We start from the raw sequence: 23,593 nt of genomic DNA on the forward strand, positions 1-23,593 counted from the left end.
TACCAACACTATTGAAAAGAAGGCAATTCTGGTTTTATGGTAATTAAACTTCTGCATCAGAAGAAGCAGTTTGTAAAAGTCTTGAAACATTGCTCATTTCTTTAGATTCCGGGTAGAAAAGGGTGAAACATTGCAGGAATGAATTGAAAGATGTAAACATATAGGGAACTATATAAGGCAACAGCCGAGATTGTACAATTCTAACAAGCCTGGAAGTCAATAACTTAGTATGTCCACCTTTATTCTTCTAACACAGCCTGAACTCCCTTCCCTTTTCCTGTAATTTCTATAGTAGTCTTTGGGAGTAATTCTGCAGGTTACTTGAAGGACTTTCAAAGATCTTCTTTGTTGGCTTCCTTTTGTTCTCTACTCTTTCAAAGTGATGTGACACTGTTTCAGTAATGTTTCGTTGTGTGCTTTTCTATTCAGGTATGCTTTGACTGCATTGGCAGCGTGTTTGGGCTGATGGTTATGATGAAAAATGAAGATCTAGATTTCCACAATTTTTTTTTTTTAGCCAGATCCCCAGCATCACTGGCATGTTTTACAGATGGCTTTAGAGAATCCGTGTTAAGACCTTTGTCCTCCGTACCTAATGATCTAACCATTAGATCATTAGGTCTTTTTCTTAAGGACATGACTTTCAAATTAAAAAAAAAAATAGGTTCAAGGTTTTCCACTTCTTCTTTTATTCTCCATTTTTTACAGTTTCCTTTAATCTCTTAAGGGCACTCAGCGCCCCATACAGATGTATGTGATGATATATGACATAAGTCTTTGGCAAATATAAGGTCTTTTTTTTGTGTAGACACAACACTGGATCATCCCTTGGGTTAAAGGCCTTTTTTATCCTTGAATGATCCACAGGCCAGCGTTCAGTAGCTTAGCAAGCAAAACATTGCTCTGAAAATGGAAAGTAGTCATGTATAACCATTGGACTGAAAATGAATGGAAAAGCAGCCAAAGAAAAACTTTGAAAGATCTTCGGAAACCCTGAAGAACCATTCCCCCAATATTACTTTTAAAAATGACAAGAATACCAGGCTCCATAGAAGCAAAATAGAAATAAACGAGCAAAGGTTCAAGACTTTTGCACAGTTCTGTTTACCACATAGAGATGCCATGCATAATTTTTAATAGCTGTGCTCTTCTTCATCAATCACTGGCAGGTATTTGTATGTCATCACGCATATTAGATACCACTCTCCTGCTAACCAAAACAGCTTATTCGGGTTATATCAGTGCCGGCATCAATAACGCCGTGGTACACAGGCATGTAACCTTTGAAACACAGTTTAAAACTTGCTTACCAGTGGATCAGGTATTTTTATCTGTCAAGGTTTTGAGATGTCTAAGGTTTCTCTCTTCACCCTTTCTGTTAGAGCTCATCCCAGTGATGAACAGCTGCACATTTTTCCAGACAAAAAAAGGCCTTTGTTACTCAGTTTAATCAATAAAACATATGAAAACAGAGAGAGACTGCTCAGAGTGGGGTCTGTGGATTAGTCTCAGTAATGGGGGCACTGTTTCTGGAGAGAGATGTTGCTGTTGAACTTTCAACAGTATTGTTTTGTCAAGTAACACATCAGCTAAATACCAATAGAGATTAGCGAGAAGATGTTTTTTCTTCTTTGTGAGGTTTATTTAGATGTGATGATGCTTTCACAGACAGTTACACATGTCTGGTTTCTCAAGTGAACCTTAATGTTAAAGCCACTGTGTTCCATTCCTCATACTTCTAATGGGTAACTTTTGCTTTTAATCCTCAGCTTTCATCTTTGCAGTAGAATAGCCGTTTTTCATTTCTCTCACTACTACTTTTGCCAGGCTACCCACAGGCTGCGGCACCAATAAAAATTAAAGCCCTACCATAAATTTCCCCTCCTTATCTACTGCACTGCTTTCTGCGCTGTGTGCTCTGACAGGTATATTGGAGGTGTTGACATCAATATTGTTATTTAAGACTGTACCAGACTCGGGAAATGGGATGGATGCAGTGATACAAGATTTACGTTTACATGTTTACATTTGCAACTGGGATTAATTGTAATAATAGGCTTGGAAGTGCAGTGCAGTGCAGTGAGGAAGACCACAGCCACGCTCGCTTTTCGCAAGACGAGTCAATCAATAAACAACTGATGGGTTACATTGTCAACTGAATTGTGCCCTTTGAACGACTCCCTATTTTCTGTCTTTCTCTAACCCTCATGCTGTCTAGGTCTCTTTCCCCCTCAATCTTTCATAACTCCTCACCCCCTCTCACACTGAGTTGATAGGAGAAAATAAGAGAGTAGAGCTCATTTCGGCAAGCTTCCCTGGGGAGCGCGAAGCCAAAAGTGCCATTAACAGTATATTTACACACCTCCCTCGATTTTGCTACTACGTGAAGTCTCCCAAATGTCACCGAGTGGGTGGGATTCCAGGGGCATAAAAACATGCACACATACACAGTGCTAATAGACACGCTAGCAACAAGTCCCCATGAGTGTGATTAATTGGGTCTGGGCTGCCAGCACTATCTGATGATACAGCATTATTCCCAAGCTTTGTGTTCTTGGGTCCAGCCAATGATGTACTCTAGAATCCTTCCCACTGTCACGCTCTATGCTCTGGGCAAAACTGTAGTCGAGGGACAAGTGTCTGTGTGTGTTTGTGCTTTTCAGAGTGTTCCCTTTGTAATAGCTTCTCATCCCCAGTCTCGTCAGACTTTATAGTCCCAAGTTTTTAGTGGTTTTCTTCCCTAACTGTCTCATTTTTTTGTTAATAGCCAAGTCGAAGAAGTCATTTTCAATGCTGAGGCACTGGAATTGCTATTCCAATATATAGTTTTTTGGAGGAAGTAACACTTTTGATGGGGATAAAACCACTCCAGTTGAAACATCAGTACCAACAGAGAAGTTACAAAAAAGGGTTAACTTTCATATTCACCAAAGGATAAAAGTCATCAAGCCAATAGGAAAAAACAAAACAAAAAAGCCTTCTATGTCTTTCTTTCAAGAAATATGTTGTTTTGCAAATTGTAGTTTCTTTAAGATCACTGCTAGATTTTAAGGCACATAGAAGGCTTTGATGTCTGCCATGTTCTTGGGTTGATGGAAAGCTCTGTGCCCACCTGCTGCCTGCTGCACTCTCCGCCTCTTGAACTCACTGGGGAGAGCAGCAGGCAGACTTTTGTAGCTTCTCTTTAAGAAGTAAACAGTGATTTTTCTACTGTGCTTTTGGTTTAAGATTTGCACTAACAAGACCCTCAGAGGATGCTGTCATGCGATATATTTCTGTAAATGTAATGTACATCGCAGATTGTTGTTATCTGGAAGGTCCTGGCTGCACATGGGAAAGATGGTGCTGACTTTTAGCTTCAAACTCGCTCCAATACAGCTGGTGACATCACACCTCAATATAGTTACATTTCAGTTCGAGACATCCAATCAGAGGAGTCTAATAATTTGAGTTTGTGATGAATTTGTTTTGATGTGAAACTGCCAAGCAGTTTGAATCCACCACCACTATGTTTTTCTCTGCTTGCTGTTTTTTTTACGATAAAATCTGAAACTCATCAGGTTATATGTAGTTTTGTTCTATTTTGTAACTGTATCCTTCTTTCTTCCTCCTAGACTTTTGTCTTTTGCACCCCTATTTTCTTTCTCCTGATGTCACACAGATCAGGAGAAACAAAAGATTTTTTGCATCAGCATCACAGCCACTGTAGACATGCACACACAGTGATTAATGCAATAGTTATAAGTTATATGACTTAATATAAGATGCAATTCACCTATAGCCTATGGGCAGTCCTATTGCTTGTGTCAGTGACATTTACATAGGGGGTAAGTGAAGCTAATGTAGTGTGAAAAAAGTGACCTTTGAAATACAGAAATACTGTATTTACAGGACAAAGATGACTATGCTTGAATAGATAAATAGAAGTTCACTTAGCCTTGGATGGATTACACGGGGCTTGCACTGCTCACTGGCTTTAGCTTAATGTAGGAAGCACAATGTGAAAACACAGTGTCTTTGTGTATGTGAACAGATGGTGCCATTAAAGAGTGCTCACTTATTTTTGTCTATGAAAAGCTTCTCCTCTCCTTACCTCCCCACTTCCCACCTGCCACTTTAGACACACCTGATAAGTCAGATGTGCTCGGCAACGCATTGAAAGTAGTGTCCCGCATTATGTCACGCGTGTGCTAACTTTTTCAATCGCATTTTTCTAAGTTTGTCAACTAGGAGATTAAAGTTGCATTGTGCAAGACTGAAGGAGGATAATTGCCTTGTTAGAGGGTTGCAAATGCTACGTGCTATGTTTGAAGTTGAAATTGAGAATTGCTTTCTTACACTTGGAAGTACTTGTACTTGTGTCCTCCTTGTTTATAAGCTTGACAGGTGTGTTTTGGATATGTTGATTACATGGGGTTTCTCGCTCCATGCCGTAACACGGCTACTGGTCAAAACAGATAGGGATCTGGGTGCCGAGCCCCAGCAATTCTCCCAACAAATTGCCCATTTTGTTTGCCTCGTCCCTTTAGATAGCATCAAACCCACTGAAATAGAGGATTGTCTATCTGCAGCCCTTTTGTATATACTCAGTATCTTTTGGACAGTAAATGGCTTTTTCACAGGCTGTGGCTTTTTCACATGCCTTGGACTTTTCTAGATAAACTTATAGTCTGCTGCTGGATAAAGCCAATCGTTAAACGTTTAGTATTTTCTTTAAGTAATAAACAATCTTAAATTTAATGCCATTCTGTAATTTGATGCCCTGCTTAGAATAATATTCATGTCTTGAGCATTTTAGTGTTAAATTACTCAATTAATAAACTGAGAGAGCGTTGCTTAGCACTGGGTTTGTGAATGAAGGTGACATACACAATGGCAACATGTGATTTAAAGCATGTACGTAATGCAGCAGCTGCACCATATCTAAGGAGAATTGTCACAAAAGGGCATTGCACTGTAATAGCACTGCAGGGCACATCCAAGTGAAAGCCACATCACTACAGCTACAATAATGCTCTTTTGGTGCCTCAGTCAAGGCTCTGCTGAGCAGCTGTCACACTTATAAGATTTTTACTGTAATAAAGAAATAATGTGTCACACCAACATTGTATTTTTGTTGTTGATACTGAATCATGAACGTGTTATGTTTCTCTTGTTTTGTAATATATTCTTCTCTCAGTTTTTATCTGTAGATTTATAGCATTCCTTTGTGGCTAACATAAGACCCGCGTCAGTTTACGTTAAGTAGACAACTCTTGCTAAACCAATCAATAGATGCTTTTGTTGTTTGTTTTGTCTGTGTTGCGTGTTTTGTAATACATCTGTAGTTCCATAATTCAGCCATGGTTGGCCACTGAGTCATTTTCAGTGCTAAATCGATCTTTGGCCTTTTAGCATAAAATTGGTTCTCCCTCAGTTCTGTACAGTCAGTGTTACCAATTTACAATCTGGAGAAGAGCCTTGGCGTGGGACCGGTACTGTGCATCTGCAGCAGGGAGAAATAATCGTGCATCTGTACACGATTCGAGTGAGATGGCTTACCCTTCTCTGTGGGCCTCTCCTTTTTCCAGTTCCTGGATGACCCCCAGCAGCACCTTGATGGTCTCTTGGCTGGAGCTGATGAGATTTTCCATGGCCTGGAGCTGTGCTTTAACGTCCCCGTCCTGATTCATAGGCACTATTTGCTTACAGGCTTCCTGCGTTTGGTCGGTTGGTGTTCCATCAGCCTCACCGCCTATGCAGGGTGACAGAGGTTCCTCCATGCCCCGTATAGGCCGGGCAGATAACTGCCCCGTGTGGCACTGTGCCTGTGTTTTACAGCCTCCACGGGATCGTGGTAACGTCTCACTCGACAGCCCGTTGAGCTGCAGGCCTTTCTTTCGCTTGCTCCGTACAGACGGACTGTCCAGGCACTCCACCTGGGTGAGGGAGTTCCAGGCGATGGGGCCCGTAACCTTGGAGGCCCTGTCCGGCAGGGTTCGGGATGAGCCTTCCTCCAGATTGAGCAGCTGCCTCTTGGCCGAGCGGTCTGTGTCGGCCTCCCTGTGTTGTAATCCTGTTCTGGCTTTGGAAGGTATGCTGCAGAGCTGGTACTCTGCCTGTGCTCCAGGTCCGCTTCCTCTCGGTGTGTCTGCGAGGCAGTCTGTGTCTGCAGTGCAACTGAGCAGCAGAGCATCAGAGCACAGGCCATCAGGTGCAGTGTGCTGCTCCACTGTGGCAATGCACTCATTAGTATGGAGCAGAGCCCTGGTCCTCAGGACTCCGCTCCCCCCACAGGCCCCCTCCTCCTCCTCATCTAAACCCTGCTCAGGTGCCTTAGACTGCTTCACCTCCATGATAAAACCGTTATTCTGACCTTTATAAGTTTCCACGGCCGCCACATGCTTAAAGGTATGTCCTTTTTTGCGCTCGAAGGGAAACGTCTGATACCGTTTCTTCAGGTCGGGTGACGTCTGAACACCTGTGCTCCTTGTGACGTTAGGAATCGATCTGCGTGCAGGGACAGTCATGTATTTGCGGTATGCCACTTTGTATGACATTGGTTTGCCACTTTTCCCCGCTGCCTGCAACTCCGCCTCTCTTTGCTCGTTCTGCGCCTCGCAGATGTCCTTGAAACGCACTTGCAAGGCCTTGTTTCTCTTCCTCACCTGTCGATTGGCTTCCAGGGAATACTTTACCTCCAGCGCCAGCGAAGTGGAGGGCACGGGCGCTGCCTCCGAGTCAGACTCTGAGTTGGTGAGCATGCATTTGCCACCCTCCTTGCTCACCATGTTTCCTGAGAGGCATAGAGGAGAAACACTGTTAATCATCAGTAATGAGGGGCTTAGACAAAGACCCTTGCCTGACTATTACATCCCACTTGATAAAACACACATTCTCTCTTAGCTTAGGGAGAAGGGAGGAAACGGTGTAATTAAATAGAGCTAAAGGTATATGATTTAAAAAAAGCTTTTATCAGACACTTCACATTAAAATGAAACAAATAGACATTTCCAGTGAATATCTTTGAAAAGCTGAGGTTGATATTTGATATGCTTTCTTTTCTTCTAGAGCTAAAGGTGCAGCTTAAACTATGGAAGTCAGTTTTTCATATGCATGTACTGCAGATTTCGTTCCCTTTTTATTTCTTTTTTTTTATTGCCCGATTTCATGGCTCTTTTATGCTTGGCAGTTATTTACTGTTTATTTGCTGAATCACAACTCAGTTTAGGCTGTAAGGGTTCCCCAAAAATTATCCTATCAAATTTCCATGATACATTTAATCGCCTCTGTGAAACTAATAACTCCAGTTTTAAATAATTTTCCTTCGTTTATCATTGTCAGTTAAAGTGTCTTTCATAACGACTTCCTCCTTTTCCTACCCCACTTTCTACATTTATGAGTATCTGCTGCTCTAGTTGCGTTCGCCTTTTGGATTTGTATCAATCACCGAGCTTACAATATATAAGGATGATGTCTGATTTTCCTTTCCGTGGTTTATTAGCTTCAGCACGATTCTTCACTGCCTCACCTTTCCTGCTCATAGTTAATAATTAATTCCCTGAATATGAAAAGTAGTCTCTTTTCTGACTTAACTGAGAAAATGTTAAGAAAAACATGAGGTTGACATCTGCAAACAGACAACTCTTTGTCAGAACGCTGTACAACAAGCCTCTGAGGAGAAACAAGCGGAGATAACGAATTATCTTTCCTTAGTACCACAGGTATGGTAGTGGGATCGTGACTCTGCAGTGTGCCTCTGAGGCTCTGACAGAAATATATTTCACCTTCTGCCTCCTCATTTACAATAAGGAAACGCTCCACACACTCATATAGATGCTGAATCAGATAGGCCAATTATCCTTCTCAGCTTATCTGCCATGACTGTTCTCTGTCACCAGCAAATGACTTCCTATTTCAAACCTGTCTGTTTACTTAGCTGGGAGCTACAGAACAGTTTTCTTTTTTCCCCCCATCACTGTCTTCTTCGCCATCATCTATCACTCCGTAATATTAAATTAGCACGCTGGGTCTCTGGCTCCATTAGGCGACACCTATTTTTTACTGTCTCACCTAACATCTAGCTTAAGAGTCTTGTCTACAGACATTAGTCAGTGGCATCTGTAAATGTGATACTTTTACAGTGTTATAATCATTCAGTCATTTTATGCAAAAAGGTGCCTCATCCTCAGTTGCTTTTTCCTGCAATGAGAATGAGAATTTAGTTTAGCTGTGAATTATATGTTACCCGTTACATCCTTCGTTTACCGGATATGTCATGCCATATGGTATAATTGTCATTATCATAGGCTTTTTTCATAAAAGAAGCTGATTTTGATTGAAACAGACAGATTGACACTCTTCCCTTGAAACTGGTCAACCCTCCTCCAGTTGTGTAATTGGGGAAGTGAGAGCAGCATGCACACATAGACAGGGTTGAGATGAGATGCTTTCTCCTGTGCAAACAGATGTCTGTTTGATTCTGAGCAGATGGATAATTACTGATGTGACCAAGTGACCAGGGAATAAAATCTAATGCAGTTTTTTGTTGAAAATGTATAAAAGCCCAGCACGGGGCATGTTGGTAAACTACAAAAATCCTCCGCTGTTAAGATACACTTCCCACTTTAACAGGGGTATATAGGGAGTAGCTTTTATTTACTGTGCATCGTTCAAGAGCGGATGTTATAAAATACTCCACAACAAAAGACTAAAAAGCAAGTAAGAGACAACAAAAGACAATAAATGCAGACAACTGGATAAAAATGTAAGGTGGGGGGATGCAGGATGTGAGAGAGAGATAGTTCTCCCTGCCCTTCACGCAAAGGCAGAGCGGGATTGCCTCATAATTCTCCATCGTCAAGAGCAGAATGTCAAAGGTCATGGATACTACAATTTTAGCCCCAGTGTCCCTTTTAAGAAAGGATTTCTGTAACCCTTCACATAGAAGGCTTTAAATATACATTTTGGTGCCGCTACATATAACCTGAACCATAAAAACATTATTATTATTATTACATACATAGGTCCACACAGACATTAGAGTTAAACTGTAGCCAAAAATAATGATTGAGAGATTAAGGATATGCAGGGGAGTTTTCAGCAGCTGATTCAGCCAACGTGATGGGCCGAGGAAATTTAGGAACTCTAACCTTAAACGTTTGTACGCCTCTGGCTTTATTAAAAAAAGAAGAAAAAAACATGCGATAATTAAAGACCCTGATCAGATGATTGCAGAAGAAAACTACTGCAATTAGTTCTTAGTAGCTCTGTTATACATGCAGGAACCTGGGAATATTTGTTTTATTAATAAAAAATGAATTCTGATTTTTACTTGAACCCAGTGAAGGGAAGGAAAAATAGGGATGATGTGCGAGTGTTAGGTTTTTTGGGGTTTTTTGTTTTGATTTTGTTTTCCATTCTGGACCAACTGATGTACACGTGAAATGAGCTGCAATAATCAAGACAGGACACAATTAATGTTTGTACTAAAAGCTCCAGATTTTTGGGTGCCAGTAAATGGTTTTTCTTTACTTTTGTTCCTCAGCTGCAGGCTTATAGGTACAGTGCAGGAACTATTAGTTCATTATAAGAAAAAAACATGATTATTTTACTCTCTACTGATCATATCACAATCTTTGTGTAATAGTTACATACGAAACGATAAATTTTTTCCAATCCTGCACTCATACAACACTCGTTGTGTCTCCTGATACTTTTTACCACATTTAAAAAGTCATTTAAAATTCATTTTAGTTTTATTTTTTAAATACTTTGTTATATTGTTGTTGCTGCCGCTCTTTATAATAACATATAAGCTGCTGTAACAAAATAATTTTGGGTAAAAAAATATATATATATATAGACATTTTGTTAATATTTTTCCAGTATGTGGAAAGGAGAAATGATCAAGAAGAAGCCAGGGAGATCTTTGTTCAGTTACCAATGGAAACAAGTGTTACACTTGTTATCACAAAATGTCCAATTATAGCAAGTGTAAATCACATAAAGGCTCCTGACCCCTTTGCCATGAGGCTGATTGAGCTGTGAACATTCAGGAAGTTACAGGAATGTAAAGTGGAAGAATCGGTACAGCACCTCCCGGTGAATTATTTCCTCTCGTTATTACCCTGTTTATCCCACATTTAAAAACCAGCAACTGAACAAAGGCAGATAATATTTTTTTTTAATTCTTTTGACTACTTGCCATGTTACATTTATTCCCAGAATATATCTGTTTGCTCGCTTGGCTGTGTTCCATCACTGTCAAGAGACCTCTCCATGTTTGTTCAGTGGATGACATTTTCAAAGAGAGTTTAAATCGCTAACCTACATTCCCTCTCTCCAAATGAGGTCAATAAATACTTCGGTGGTATTAGCTAGGTCTAAATTAAACATTATATTTAATATGTGCAAATTTATGTATGATTACATTTCAAGATGTCACCCTGTTCTGAGCCATTAGGTAGGAATGTAGTTTGTCAGCACAAACAGCAACAGTGTTGCTTCTCTATTACTCTCTATTCCTCCTTTCCTATGCGGCGGCATGACAACGTGTACAGTTTTGTGATATTGTCTCATGTTCACATTTACATTTGATCATATTTGACATGTCAGCACCGTAGGATGAATGATGTCTTCCTGGCTCCCCGTATCTGATTTGTTACCCATTGGGTGCAGACACGGGCAGCAGCACTCGTATCTCCCCTCCAGCTGCAACACCACCCTCTGGCCTTTTGCATAAACAGGATGATTCAGCACGCAAGGCTGTGACAACTGCCTCTTTTCATATGGTGGCCCTGGTCCTTTTTTTCTATTTAGAAGCTAATTGGTGAAGTGACCCACAATTTTCTACCCAGACCCCCCCACCCAAAAAAATAATCAAAAACCCAGACCTCACAAGGTCACATGCGCATAGCAAAGCACACTGACATTTTAATACTTGACCTGGTTTTAGCAGCGCTGCTGTCATAGCTGTCACGCTGGCCCTTTAGGTCACCATTTGGAATTTCTAGGGACACAATCACATTTGGCTAAAAGCGAGCCCGTTGAGCATTGCTAGTCTGGGGGCGATATTCTTCCGTTTAACAATTACCGTAATTGTCGGGCTATAAGCCGCTACTTTTTCCACAAGCTTTGAACCCTGCGGCTTTTAGTCAGGTGCGGCTTTTCTATGGATTGTCCATGATTTTTGTCATATCGTAAGACGATTTGTTTTGTTTGTTCCGCTGTTGTACGGCACTACGTTGCCTGGCGGAAGGGCATGTGATCAGACACACAGTATCGGGGTTCAAGAGTGGTGTGTTGGTCACGTGTCCATCCGCCAGACAACATAGTGCCGTACAAGTAGCGCGAAAAACAATGCGAAAAGCAAGTTATGCTCAACTCCACCGGTGGAATCTGACAGCGTGGAAAAGTGTGAAAACATCAATGATCACCAACGGATTTCGAAGGGCTGAATGCTGCATGATGGAGAGGAGGACACCGCCACGGCCCTTCTGAGGGTGTTCGACTCTGACACTGACAACGAGGATTTCTTTGGTTTTGAAAGTGACAACGAAGGAAAGAAGCTGAGAGTGGATGACGAAGCCATCCTGAGCCTGTTTGTATCCGACACTGGAGAAGAGGACTTTGGTGGTTTTAGTGGGCAGGAAGATGGTGGTGAATGACTGACTTTTCTTCTTGTTAAAGCCGTGTCGCTGCACCTGAGCCTAAAAGGTAGTCCGAATCTATTTTTCTGGTGTGCTGTAGGTTATTGTTATGTACTACATTTGTTACTCATTTATGAAGCACAGTACATGTTTCCTACTTGTAATTACCGCTACTTGTACATATACCTAAAAGGTTATGCAAATATGTACCCATAACTTGTTTTTCAAAATATTAATAAAAGGGGTGTGTCTCCAAACAGCCATCTCTTTCCTGACAATTCCCTTTGTGCATATTCTCTTACATATGATAAGTCAACATTGAAACACCTGCGGCCTTTAGTCAGGTGCGGCTAATGTATGTACAAAACAGGATTTTCCCCTGATTTTAGCTTGTGCGGCTAATATTCGGGTGCGCTTTGTAGTCCGGGAAATACGGTATATTAAGTTCTGTAATGGTTCGAGGACAATCCAGGTTACTGCAGTAATGCAATTCATTATCGTGGTATGATAGAAGAAGTTAGATAGAAGAAGAGAAGTGGTGCGCTCAGAGCACGTCCTCGCTTACACAGTGCACCTTACATTAAATGGAACCCCAATATTTGCCCTATTTAAAACTTTATACAAGTCACTTATTTGCTGAATGGCAGCCTCCTAATTTTGCTTTTGCTCCCTGGGAGGACATCTTAAAAGGTGGAAATTTCCATGTCCTGACTCAGCCTGGGGATTGAATGTTTACCCTAACTTCGAGCCTGACTAATTTTGTTTTATCGCTTCTGCTCTACTGACAGGAAAATTCATTAATATGGTATGCATCACAAAACCGGTGAATCGATTGAACGCTGGAAATGCGGCTATACATGTCAATTAGCTGCAGCAATGTAAGCATCCTATCTCGTTTAAGCATTTAATGGTATGTTTCTATTTTAGGGATTTCCAATCGTGCAGCTGAAACATACGCTCGGCAGAGAATGTAAAAATATTTTCCTGGCAGCTTGGAACAAGTAGTACAACTCTAAGCTATTTACTCATATAGTAAATGACTATATCCTTTTACTCTGAGACGGTGGGGCTTTTTAGAGCACTTAGTTTCAATTCTGAGAAATATTGATGTCTCCAGTTCAGTGATATTTTTTGTAAAGTATGCTTCCCTGTATGTAGCATTGATCTAGGAAAGGCTTGCTCATTTTGGGGTGAACTTGCATACACAGACTCAGCTCTCCACCCTATTCAGGACCTTTGGGATGAACTGGAACGCCATCTGCAAGCCAGGCCTTGTCACCCAAGCAACATCAGTGGCTGACCTTGCTAGAGCTCCCACGGCTGAATGACTGTTTATTCCTCCAGCCAGCTTTCCACATTTTATAAAAAAGCCTTCCCAGAATATCAATAATAGTACTTTTTATGTACATATTAATTTATATAGCTGTGTGCTTTGTGAGTTTTTCAGACTGTATGAGCTTGAAGTTTGGTATTGAATTGCACTGCAGTTTTACACTATTAAAAGTCATTGTGATCTCAGAGGCTGCTGAATGAGTGGCAGTATCATCACAGTCATGGACATTTTCAACTCTTTAATCTAGTTCCATCTACTCCTGCTTTGTTTCCCTGTTTTCCCCCCTCCACTGTCATAATTATACAGGGCTTAGTGGTGTTTTGCAAATTCTTTGATCTGCCTCTTAAGAGCAGACGGATTACGCAGTAAAAAGATTGTACTGGTAAGGTTATTTGACAGTGTGGGTTTATTGCTGGGTTATTATTTTCTGTCTCTTTGTGCCGTGTCATGTGAGCAGGCTTGGCTGTACCCTTGTTCATAGAGTAGATGTGAGGAGGATTGACGGCTGGGTGTTTTGACAGTAAGTTGGTATTGAGGGAAAATATTAGGGAAGTGCATTTTCCTGGCATCACATGCAGGAAATCCTTTGTAAGTAAACAGTAGTTTACTGCTGTGCCATTGCACTGGAAATGGCTGGATTTTATGGGATTGGTTTCAGGCATGTTTAATTCAATGATGCTTCCTTCCATTATTTTTTTTTCTACATTAGTTATTATCTATATTATTATTTCAGCAATGAATAAATACTATCTGTAGGATATCTTAAAGCGTAATATAAAGGCGTATTTTCACTCCTGGTTACAAATCATGTTGAGTTTAAGGAGAACTAAAATTACACCCATCATCTTGGATAACATAGCTTGGCTTAAAACCAGATCTTCTTAAAGTGGACCGCAAGCCAAATGGCTGATTTAAAATGATTTAGCTTACTCCAATAGCAATGATAATAATATCTTAACTGCAGTATTTGTTTCGATGCCAGAATCCTGAAATTGTGACCGAACCAATCCAGATTTGCTGTTGATCCACGCTGATCACAATATCCTTACTTTATATTTCTGCAATAAAAAAAGCTATGTTTGCAATACATATGTTATTTTTATGCATTGAGGTTTTTATTTCTTCCACTTAATGATCCCAAAGTAAACCATGTGTAAGTAAGACATTATATACACATGGTTTAAGTATGGTGCTAGGAATAACTCTCACAAAAGAACATAGTGTACTCTATGCTGGCCTGCTGCTTATGTGGATCTTCTTATCCTCGGCCTGTATCCCCCAGACTTTGTATCCTAATTATTTTTTACGCACTCTGTCCCTGCTGAATTGTACTTAGTTGGCTTTGCGTTGTGCACACTCAGGTAGGACCTTGATTAATTCTCAGAAAGTCTGTCTGTACGTCACAGGCTACTCTAGAGGGAGATCAGACCTCAGGATCTATACTGCAGAGACTGCCCGGCCTAATCACAATACATCATTGCCTCATCACCTTTTTTTCTTTACCACCTTTCTGCAGAACATTAGATCTCTTTTTTTTGTCTTCATCCCCCTGTTTTGTGCTCGTCTTCTCGTTGCTTTCTCTGTGTGTTTTTCTGTCTCTTTGCCTTCTAGACTGAGGTTTCAAAACTGATGGGTAACTAGAGAACTCCCCTGCTGCTTTCACATTCCTCATTGTCATCCCTAGCAAAGAAAAAAATACCCACACATATACACAGCTACACATGAAGATGGAAAAGACGAGAAGAAACAGGTGCAGATAGAAAGAACATGGGGCTTATACTCGGTTCGGATATTGCAGATTGAACGTGGGTAAAATAGAGACAGAAATGAAAGGGGAAGATGAAACCATGGAGAAAGATCCATCAAGAAGAATAGTCAGAAACCACAGAGGAAACAACAGCTAAAGCCATTCTGTCTTGTGTCATTTGGTCAGCTCAACTGAATCTTAAAAATATTGTGACGACAGTAACATCAAAGCAGTGTCACAGAAAGTGAAACTTGATATGTTCTTTGAAGAAAGTTTTATGTTTTATGGATTTTCACATAAAAAAGAAGGTTTTGTGAGGGTATATTTCACAGCACTGACGTGTGATGAGGCAAACAAGTTGGTTTGAGTGACAGTGTAAATAACTATTAAGGTAATGACTAAATACTTGGGACATTTGTGGTTTTGCTAACTGTTCTGGATACAGCAGGAACTGTGCATACGATCTTTTGACAGATGTTAGCTGGTGAACAGAAACCTTTTTAACAACAAAACCTAAAATGTTTACAACACATTTGCTTACCTTTTCTTATAAAGGTCAAAATTTGGGGCTTTTATGTAAATGAAAATTTAATATCTGGATTTTGGGATGTTGGTCAAACCTGTTTTACACCAGATAAAAACAAGAGAAGGTAATTTCTCATAATTAGTAGACTTGTTAATTAAATATGAACTTTATCCATATAATATATAAATACATATACAAATTTATATACTTTTTCTAAGGGAAAGTCCTTGCTGATTTCAGCAAAACAATGCCGAGTTTCATTTGGCATGCATTACAACACCATGGTCTGTTAGTGTTACTGGCCTCGAATCCAGACGCGTCACACAATAATTAAAGTTATGAAAAAGTTATGACAAAATGATGAACGAGACCCCAAACTTTTGAGAAAATCTGATATCAGGAGAAAACAGGAAAATATTTCTCTTTCAGAGGGTCTTCTCAGTTCTCAAGCTCTTACAAAACACTGTCAAGAAGAAGAGGTGATGTAACACAGTAGTAAACATGGCCTTGTCCCAGCTTCTTCTTTCTTTTAGCATGCCGCTCGCAACAAATTCAAAAGGCTATATTTTAAAAAAACAATAAAATGTTATAATATTTGGTGTGTTGTCTTCCACTATTTTCAGGTTTTACATGATTTGTAAATCACTGTAGTTCCCCCACTGATCACCATAGTGAATAACATTCCTCGTCTTGTTACAGTACAGTGTTATACTGGGAAACATTGATCCTGGCAGTGGATAGCACTTTGACACATACCACTCATGCAGACATCACCCATCAGACTCAGCACATCCCCAGCTGCTGAGTGGGCCTTCAAACTGCAGAGTTTCCAATAACACTGAACATTTCCTACCCCAAGAGGTGCCCTTTTAAATCCCTGAGGAGGTGAAGCTGTAATTGGTAGAACAAAGGGCAGCTACACAATATTTAGTTGTTGGTTTTAAAGTTTTGTCTCATTTTTGCCTCAAAAAATCAAAAAACTCCTCTTCTCCTGCAGATGAATAGGAAAGCACATGTTTCACACACACATACACTTGCAGCAACACTTATGTGAGATCAGGTGTGAAGTGCCTCCTTCTGTATTCATGTGATGTACAAAGTCAGCCACACATATCTACACACGGTCCCATCTTCAGCGACACACACACACAGTTCACCCAAACTGCATTACGTTGGTGTGGTCCTCCCAGTGAAAATACTCATTCTTAATGAATAATCCTATTAGCACATGAAAGGTAACATCTGGTAACATAGGAGAGTCATTTGTTTTCTGGATGAATGAGTACCCCTCCCAGTGAGCGGGGTGATGGGAGGTGAATGCACACTTCACCACTCGTTTGGAAACGCGTGTACTTTTTGCAGGCCACCTCTGTTTTTTGTTTTGTGTTTTTCCCCTCCCCTCCCTTACCATTTCTCCCTTTCTGTGTGCACATGTAAAAGCTTTAACTTTGTTCCAGCTTTAAATCTCCAGGAACCTCTCTGCATTTGCACTGATAGGACATAGGTGATGGCCTGAGCGTACTCCTGTCTCGTGTGTTTACGTGTGGCAGTTGTCCCTCTTTCTTTTTCTCTGTAGTATTAGAAGGTGAAGTGTTGCTTGATGTCTCCTAGAAATAAAGACTAGCTTTGAAGCGTTTGGCCATCGCATCCATTACTCCTAGACTGTCATCCCCCAGGTCTCATAAAGACATCAAGCGTCAAGGTTAAAGTAAGACAGCCAGTTAAAGTAATCATATTTTTTTGCTTTTTTTGGACTCTCACCTTTATTCCTACCCTGTAATTTCATATAATGGAATTATAAAAGCAAAGAGAAATTCAATATCCTCTCCTGCCTTATTCTGCTATTCCTTGCAGACAGTCTCTTTCCCCCTCGCTCTATATCTCTTTCTCTTTCTCCATCCATCTTTATCTGTTTCCCTCTGTCTTCTTCTTAGTGTCTGCTGAAAGTGAAATAGAGCATACAGGAGATTGTATCAGAGCGCTGATGTGAGCTGTGGTTAAAGGGGAGACGGAGAGCGATAGCAAGAGGTTTGTAGGAATGAGTGGGACTGACATGCGTTTTGTGTGGCAACTGAAGGACAGTTGAGATGTGAGGGCTCTTGGCAGCCCTTGTTCCCTTTCACCCCCTAAACACCGGCAACCCAGTGCCAACATCTTATCACCCCACACACACAAATGCACCAATAATCTTTAAGGAGATGGTGACTTCACCAACTCCATTAATCTAGATTAGTGTCCATTGGAGGTCCTTCATCAGATGCAGCCAGCTGTGTGATGCCCAGCTTTCACTACGTGTTTCTCTGTGCTGCATGCTCCCTGCTTTTAAAACACTGCTGCAGCCAAACGTGGGAAAGCAGCTTAATGCAATAATTCACAAATTCTTAATTTGAACATCGATATCGGCGTGTTTTATGTAACTCAGCTCACTTAGCTGAGAGGAAATGCAGCATCATGCAATTCCTCATACGCAAGCACTGTTTTAGCTTTGTATGCCGCTTCAGTCAGGTAAAATGTGGATCAAAATCCTCTTGGAAATGAAAAACTGACCTTCGAGATCTGATAAATGTCAGCAAGCATTGGCATTTAGTCCACCCCCTCCCCTCCCTCCAGACGCAAAATTAACCAATAGTTCAAATATTTTCATGTGTAAAGTTTTCCAAAGTGAGTAAATTGTCTGTTAAAGTCAGCACCAGCACATTCCATAAGCGCTCCCTGAATTTTCCCTTCACCCGAGCAGAGGCATCTGAGTGTAAAATCCATCTGAGATTTACCTCCTTTCATCTGTCACCCAGATTTGATATTTGATCATCTGACTAAAGAGAACATTTTGACTGAAAATATTCCTTATGGCTTATCCAGGGCTCAGTTCCTCTGAGCAAGCAGATTTCTTGGATTTCCCACTCCATAGGTTATATGAGCAGACTTCCCCCCCCTTTCAGATGCAGACTAAGAGGTGAAATGGAGGAGAGGACAAGAGCAGAGAAGAGCAACTTACCTCAGACTGTGAATTACTGACGTAAAGGATGTGATAGCCTAGATCCCTGGTTGTGCCCATGCATGCCTGTTTCCTCAGTAGATCAGAAGCGAGCTGGAAGAGGAGGCTATGCCATGGCAGAAGTTAAAGAGGACAGTCAGGCAGTGGCACGCAGGTGGAGCAGGGGCAGCAGTAGTTGGGAGTAGTTGTTGCACATCGGCGTCTATGATCCAGTAGCGTGAACCTCCTCTAAGCCCGAGACAGAGTCAACACTCCCCCTCTTTTTTTCTTTTTTTCCCCCCTTCTCTCCACCCGGTCTCTTTTCGTCTTCTTCCCTTTCTCCACACGGTGTCGGCAGGGGCTTTCACTCACTCACACATGCATGCATGCATGCACACACTCACACACGAGCAGGCACACACATTCTGTGGCTGAACTCCGGACGGCTCAGCGACGGAGCCCACGCAGGCTGAATATCCCCATCGTGCCGCCGCAGTTCTGCTCTCTGGCTTTCTCCTCTATTCTGTTTGTCTGCCTCTGAGCCTGTGTGTGTGTGTGTGTGAGTGTGTGTGTGAGTGAGTAAGTGAGTGAGAGAGAGAGAGAGAGAGAGAGAGAGTGAGAGACAATGAGAGAGAGAGAGAGAGAGAGATTAAGTGAAAGGGGGAGGGAACATGAGAGCGAAAAAGAGAGATGGAGAGTGCAAAGGGAGGAAGGTAGGTTGCAGTGGAGAAAGTAGAGCTTTAGTTTTGGCTACATCTATCAGGTTCGTGCACCATCCATTTATCTTATAATCTTATAAAGCAGTTATATCAGTGACATCACAAAACCATATGCACATCTTTACCTCATATCCTCGAAGCCTTGCTTTGTTTGTCAGGAGCAGAAATAAATTCCAACTTTGAATGGCTTTGTTGAGGGCCACCTTACCTCACACACAGACCGATGTTTTTGAGATTTGTCATTCTTCACACCTGTGTTTTTGATTCTTTTGAGTTTCTTGGCATCCGTATGTTGATGCTTGTCATGTGTTACCCTTGAGAGTTTTCTTGCAAGTCCATTCACCTTCTGTCACCTCCCTACAGCTTTTTTCTTTGTGTGAGGGGAAAATTTCATTTGCTTTCCCTCCCTCCCAACTGCCTATTACAGAGCTTCTATTGCCCGTTCCCCTTTCAGGTATTTATCCATCTGTCACAGGAAAATACCAGTTTTCATAAGGGAATATGCAGCTTTATTTAGGCTTAATTGGATCTGTGGTGCATTTTGTATTATTTAGTTACCATAATGGGGAAGGAGGGAAATAATACACTCGGTGAAACCCTGATCATGTAAAAGTGTAGCCGTGTATGCTTGGTCGGATGTTTTTGGAGCCATAGCTCATCCTTATTCACTGACAGGGAAAACCCAACTTCTGCTATAAGCCTCAGGTACCATGGTAATGAGCTGCAGCTCTCCAGACAGCAGCTGCTGTGAAGTAAGTGTGCGTGTGTCTGTATGTGTGAGCATTTATATAAATATATATATTACAGGTACCAAAAGCAAATAAAGGGCACACATCTTTCCTTACCAAACAGGGTAAAGAGTCACTTCTTTCTCCGTTCATGCAACTGTGAAGTCAACATTTGTTACTGAGGGCTAGAAATCAATGATCAGGAGAAAATTTAAAATATGACATGAAATTTAAACAGTTGTAAAACGTTTTGAAATAATAGCATTGATTTGTAAGAACGCTTCAATAAATGCATCCATCATTTTTCTTAATAAATGGATGTTTTATGAATGAGAAATACATTTAAAACATTCCAAACTGATTGAATGAATCCATTTGTAACAATCTTTTTCTAGGCTGGAAATTAGAATTATAATTTAGTCAACTTCATTTATTAAAAGCAAGTTTATATAAAGCTATTCTATTTTTTTTTTTTTTTATCACACTGTTTTTCATGTACTGGATCACATTTAATGATTTTTATTTGATCATGGAAATACTTCCTGTGTCACCGTTAAATGTCTTTTATCCTTGACAGCAGGAACACAGTTCAGTTTCAGCCTAATGAGCCAAGTGGACAGCTCAGTCATTTGTGGCAGAACAGGCCCAAAGATTTTTATAGAATAAAAAGGGGAGATGTGTATGACAGTTATATTCAGTTCACATTTACATTCATCAGACTTCCTTCCCGTTGTTTATCGCCGACTTACGGCATCACAGCTCTCGCCGCAAAGTCCTTTATGACACACAAAAGAAAGTTTTGCTATTCTTTTTTCCCCCCTTTGCCTCATCTCACTTTTCTGCAACGTCACATAAGACACCCCTGCCTCCCGACTGACTGCACCTTCCAGGTGCTGAACGCTGCTCTCACAGCACGGTTTTATGAGTCTGGGTTCTTGTTTTGGAATGACAGTAACGCATCTGCTTCACAGCCTTGTTACTGCTCAGCCAAGCAGCGAAAACCTGCAAGTTTAACACAAAGAGCTGCATTATGTTTGTAAAGATTTGACCTTGGAACATCTCAGTTCTTGGAAAGTGTTTTAGATTTGAACCCAGGGTAATGGCATTTGTTTAATGGGTAGAACTCCTCTGGGAGATGATGTCTACTGTTAGTAGGAACAGAATAGGCTTTGCCATTTTCTTTTATTGGAATCTGCTCTACGATCTGCTTGTGTAAGCAAACTGTTTCTCAGATGGATAAACTGGTGGCAAAGGACAAGTCGCTGGAGTGACTCTCCTCTCGTATTGATTTCATTACCTCAAAGCTAAATCCTCAGGGGCCTCCTGTTTGATGTCCTTGTCCTTACATGCACACTATAGACAGGACTGTGGTCAATGGAAAATCCAGACCTAGTTTTTTTGCTTAGCCTGTAAATAGATTTATAGATTGTGTGATTTGTAATTTTGCTGTGATTGTCTACTGTTGCAGTAAAATCTACTCTTTGCTTTCATTAGATAGAGTTCTGTTTTCCTTTTAATATTTCTTTGGATTTGGACGCTGATATCTCTAGAATTTGTCTACCAAATAACTGTACCTTTTAATAACATCACATGATGTCATTAAAGGTACATTGTATAAAATCTCACCACTAGATGTCAGCAGATTGCAGTTTGCAGTCAACTTTCTTACCCTTCCTCAAGTCCTAGCTACGGTGGCTGCATTAGTACAAACGTGTTTCGGTCATCCAAGAAAGATCATTGATACTAAAATTTAGACTTTACACCATAACGGCCGTGTGTTTCTACTACTGTGATTTTTAGGAAACTCAAGCCTAACACCAGCTGTTAAACTGAGATTCATCACTCATCCAAGTGCTACATCCAGATGAAAGGAATCAATCTTTTGCGATTTACTTACCTGAATGATTGAGCATGCATCAGCAATTACATAAATGTTACAAAACTAACTTAGAAGTTGTGCATATGTGGCTGGTCTCTAGCAACATACATAACTCGATTAGGCGGAACGACGATGTCCATCTCGGCCACTGTACTCAAGATGATGGGACATGGCAACATGGCAGCTTCTGCAAACCGATGCCCTCTTCTGTGTACTTTTAATGGTTTGATTCTAAATTTATGAGTATGTATTTGTTTGTTGGAAGACATAAGCACAAACCAATTTATGTATACGGTACTCTTTTTTTTTTTCTATTCAAAAACCTCAGAGAACAACTTAACTTTACCTTGTGAGAAGAGACAAAGTGATGAAAAAACCAAATGTTAGCATAGATTGGAAGGAGCAGTGAAATGCAATGAACTATCACCGTACTTGAATATATTTACATAAATTGTGGATTTTTGCTTTAACATTTTAATGTAAATTTGCCTCACCTTGTGGTCATACCTTTGTCCAGAGAGGTCACTGATTCGATAGGGCCGGATATCTTACTGTCACTACTCTCAATGATTTTTCTCAGGTCAAATTGCTCTCACACTAATTGCCAAACATTTTGTTAGCATTACCTTGTGGAACAATTGTTTGATTCGGTTCTTTTCCTTTCATTGTAATCCTTATTTACTAAATTTGATCAAGTCTTTTGACAGAAGACCTTACCTGTTCTTAAACTACACATTACCATATAGCATACTGCATACTAATTTAGATTAGTAGTCACCTCTAAACCCTATATACAGTTTTACACATTGATTATTTCGATCATTTCATCCTTAATAACATTTGATTTTTAAACAAAGTGTCAGGGCATCTGTGGTGTGTTTCGAACAGACTGTGCATTGTGAGCTTTAAAGCTTCTTCCAGAAATCTGTCTGATTTTCTGTCTCTGCCTCAGGCTCACTGACCACCAACAGCCAATTGAAATCGTGGACTGTCTTCAACCACATCTTTTTAAAAGCTGGTTTTAATCTTTAATAGCAAACAGTTTCGGGTCTCGTGGCATCAAAACATGGCAACATATTATTGACCTTCGCTATCCCACTCGTGCTCTAGTTCATCTCCGAATCTGTCACACTGACCAAGCAATGGTCGGTAAGATCTCATTCCTTTTCGGTGGATGATGCGTGTTTGGCAGTAGAGACGGGGCTTTCTTGTCAAAGAAAGTCGCCTTCATTCAGTGGGGTTCCCTATATAAATTAAGTTGTCTGTTCAAGGAAGTGTATTGGCTTTGATGTGAAAGTGCTTCCTCAAGCTTGTCTTAGCCGAATCCCATCTGAATGAATGAATTAACGGGTCACTTTCATGGCTGGCTGCCCAGGTTTTCTGCACATATTATCTACTGTCAAGTGTTTATCTGGACATCACCAAGCACCAAACCCACTGCTGCTGCTGCTGCAAAAAAAGCCCAAATGAAGTGTGAATGGCTTCAGCTGGCTCTCCAACTTGTTTCCATTGGCTGACCCTCCTGCCTGCCACCTTGTTGGCCTGATGTCGGAGCCAAGCGGGTTAGCTGAATTGTGTAGCGGTGGCCAAGTACATTGTATGTGTCAGCTCTGCCTGCGTTTGACAGACCAGTGTGAAAAGTGCTGTTGTCTTTGGTCCTTTGTTCTTTTTCGATTCCATTTACGTATATTTAGTTTCAAGAACATGAATAATATATGTTTGTGATGAAGGAATCCATGACCTATAATCATAATATGAGTATAATAACAGAAACTTTTAATTGGACATTTTAAATATAGTTGACGCAAAGCTAATTTCTGGATTTCTCTATCTTTTTGCATTCCTTCTAACCTGTTTTTCTCTTGTCAGGCACTACTGATGCCAGTCATCTTTTAATTTGAATTCTCCTCACAAAATCACCTCATTGGAAATGTTTGAATCTCATCTGCAGCAACCCTTAATGCTTTCTCTGAGCGAGGAGGCAAATTGGGGAGAATTTAAACTGGAATCTTTTTTGGGTGCGTTGCACTTTCCTTACAACCTCCGTGACTTAGCAG

General features: G+C 40.7%; 2 protein-coding genes across 5 annotated transcripts in view; one reads left to right on the forward strand and one right to left on the reverse strand.

The window, feature by feature from the left end:
- The window catches only part of insyn2a (inhibitory synaptic factor 2A), a 36,258-nt gene extending 17,506 nt beyond the window's left edge, over window positions 1–18,752 (reverse strand). For all 3 annotated transcript variants that reach the window (XM_004561172.4, XM_012921840.4, XM_076887590.1), the window contains exons 1-2: window positions 18,232–18,752; window positions 5,542–6,775 (exon numbers count right to left, since the gene is read on the reverse strand). In XM_004561172.4, coding sequence (XP_004561229.1) covers window positions 5,542–6,770 — 1,229 coding nt within the window. In that variant the 5' untranslated portion in view covers window positions 6,771–6,775; window positions 18,232–18,752. The remainder of the gene's footprint in view (window positions 1–5,541; window positions 6,776–18,231) is intronic.
- The window catches only part of dock1 (dedicator of cytokinesis 1), a 208,748-nt gene that overhangs the window by 114,359 nt on the left and 70,796 nt on the right, over window positions 1–23,593 (forward strand). The gene's annotated exons all lie outside the window — the stretch shown is intronic.

The sequence above is a fragment of the Maylandia zebra genome, linkage group LG8 (genome assembly GCF_041146795.1).
Source record: "Maylandia zebra isolate NMK-2024a linkage group LG8, Mzebra_GT3a, whole genome shotgun sequence".
NCBI classification, from domain to species: Eukaryota; Metazoa; Chordata; class Actinopteri; order Cichliformes; family Cichlidae; genus Maylandia; species Maylandia zebra.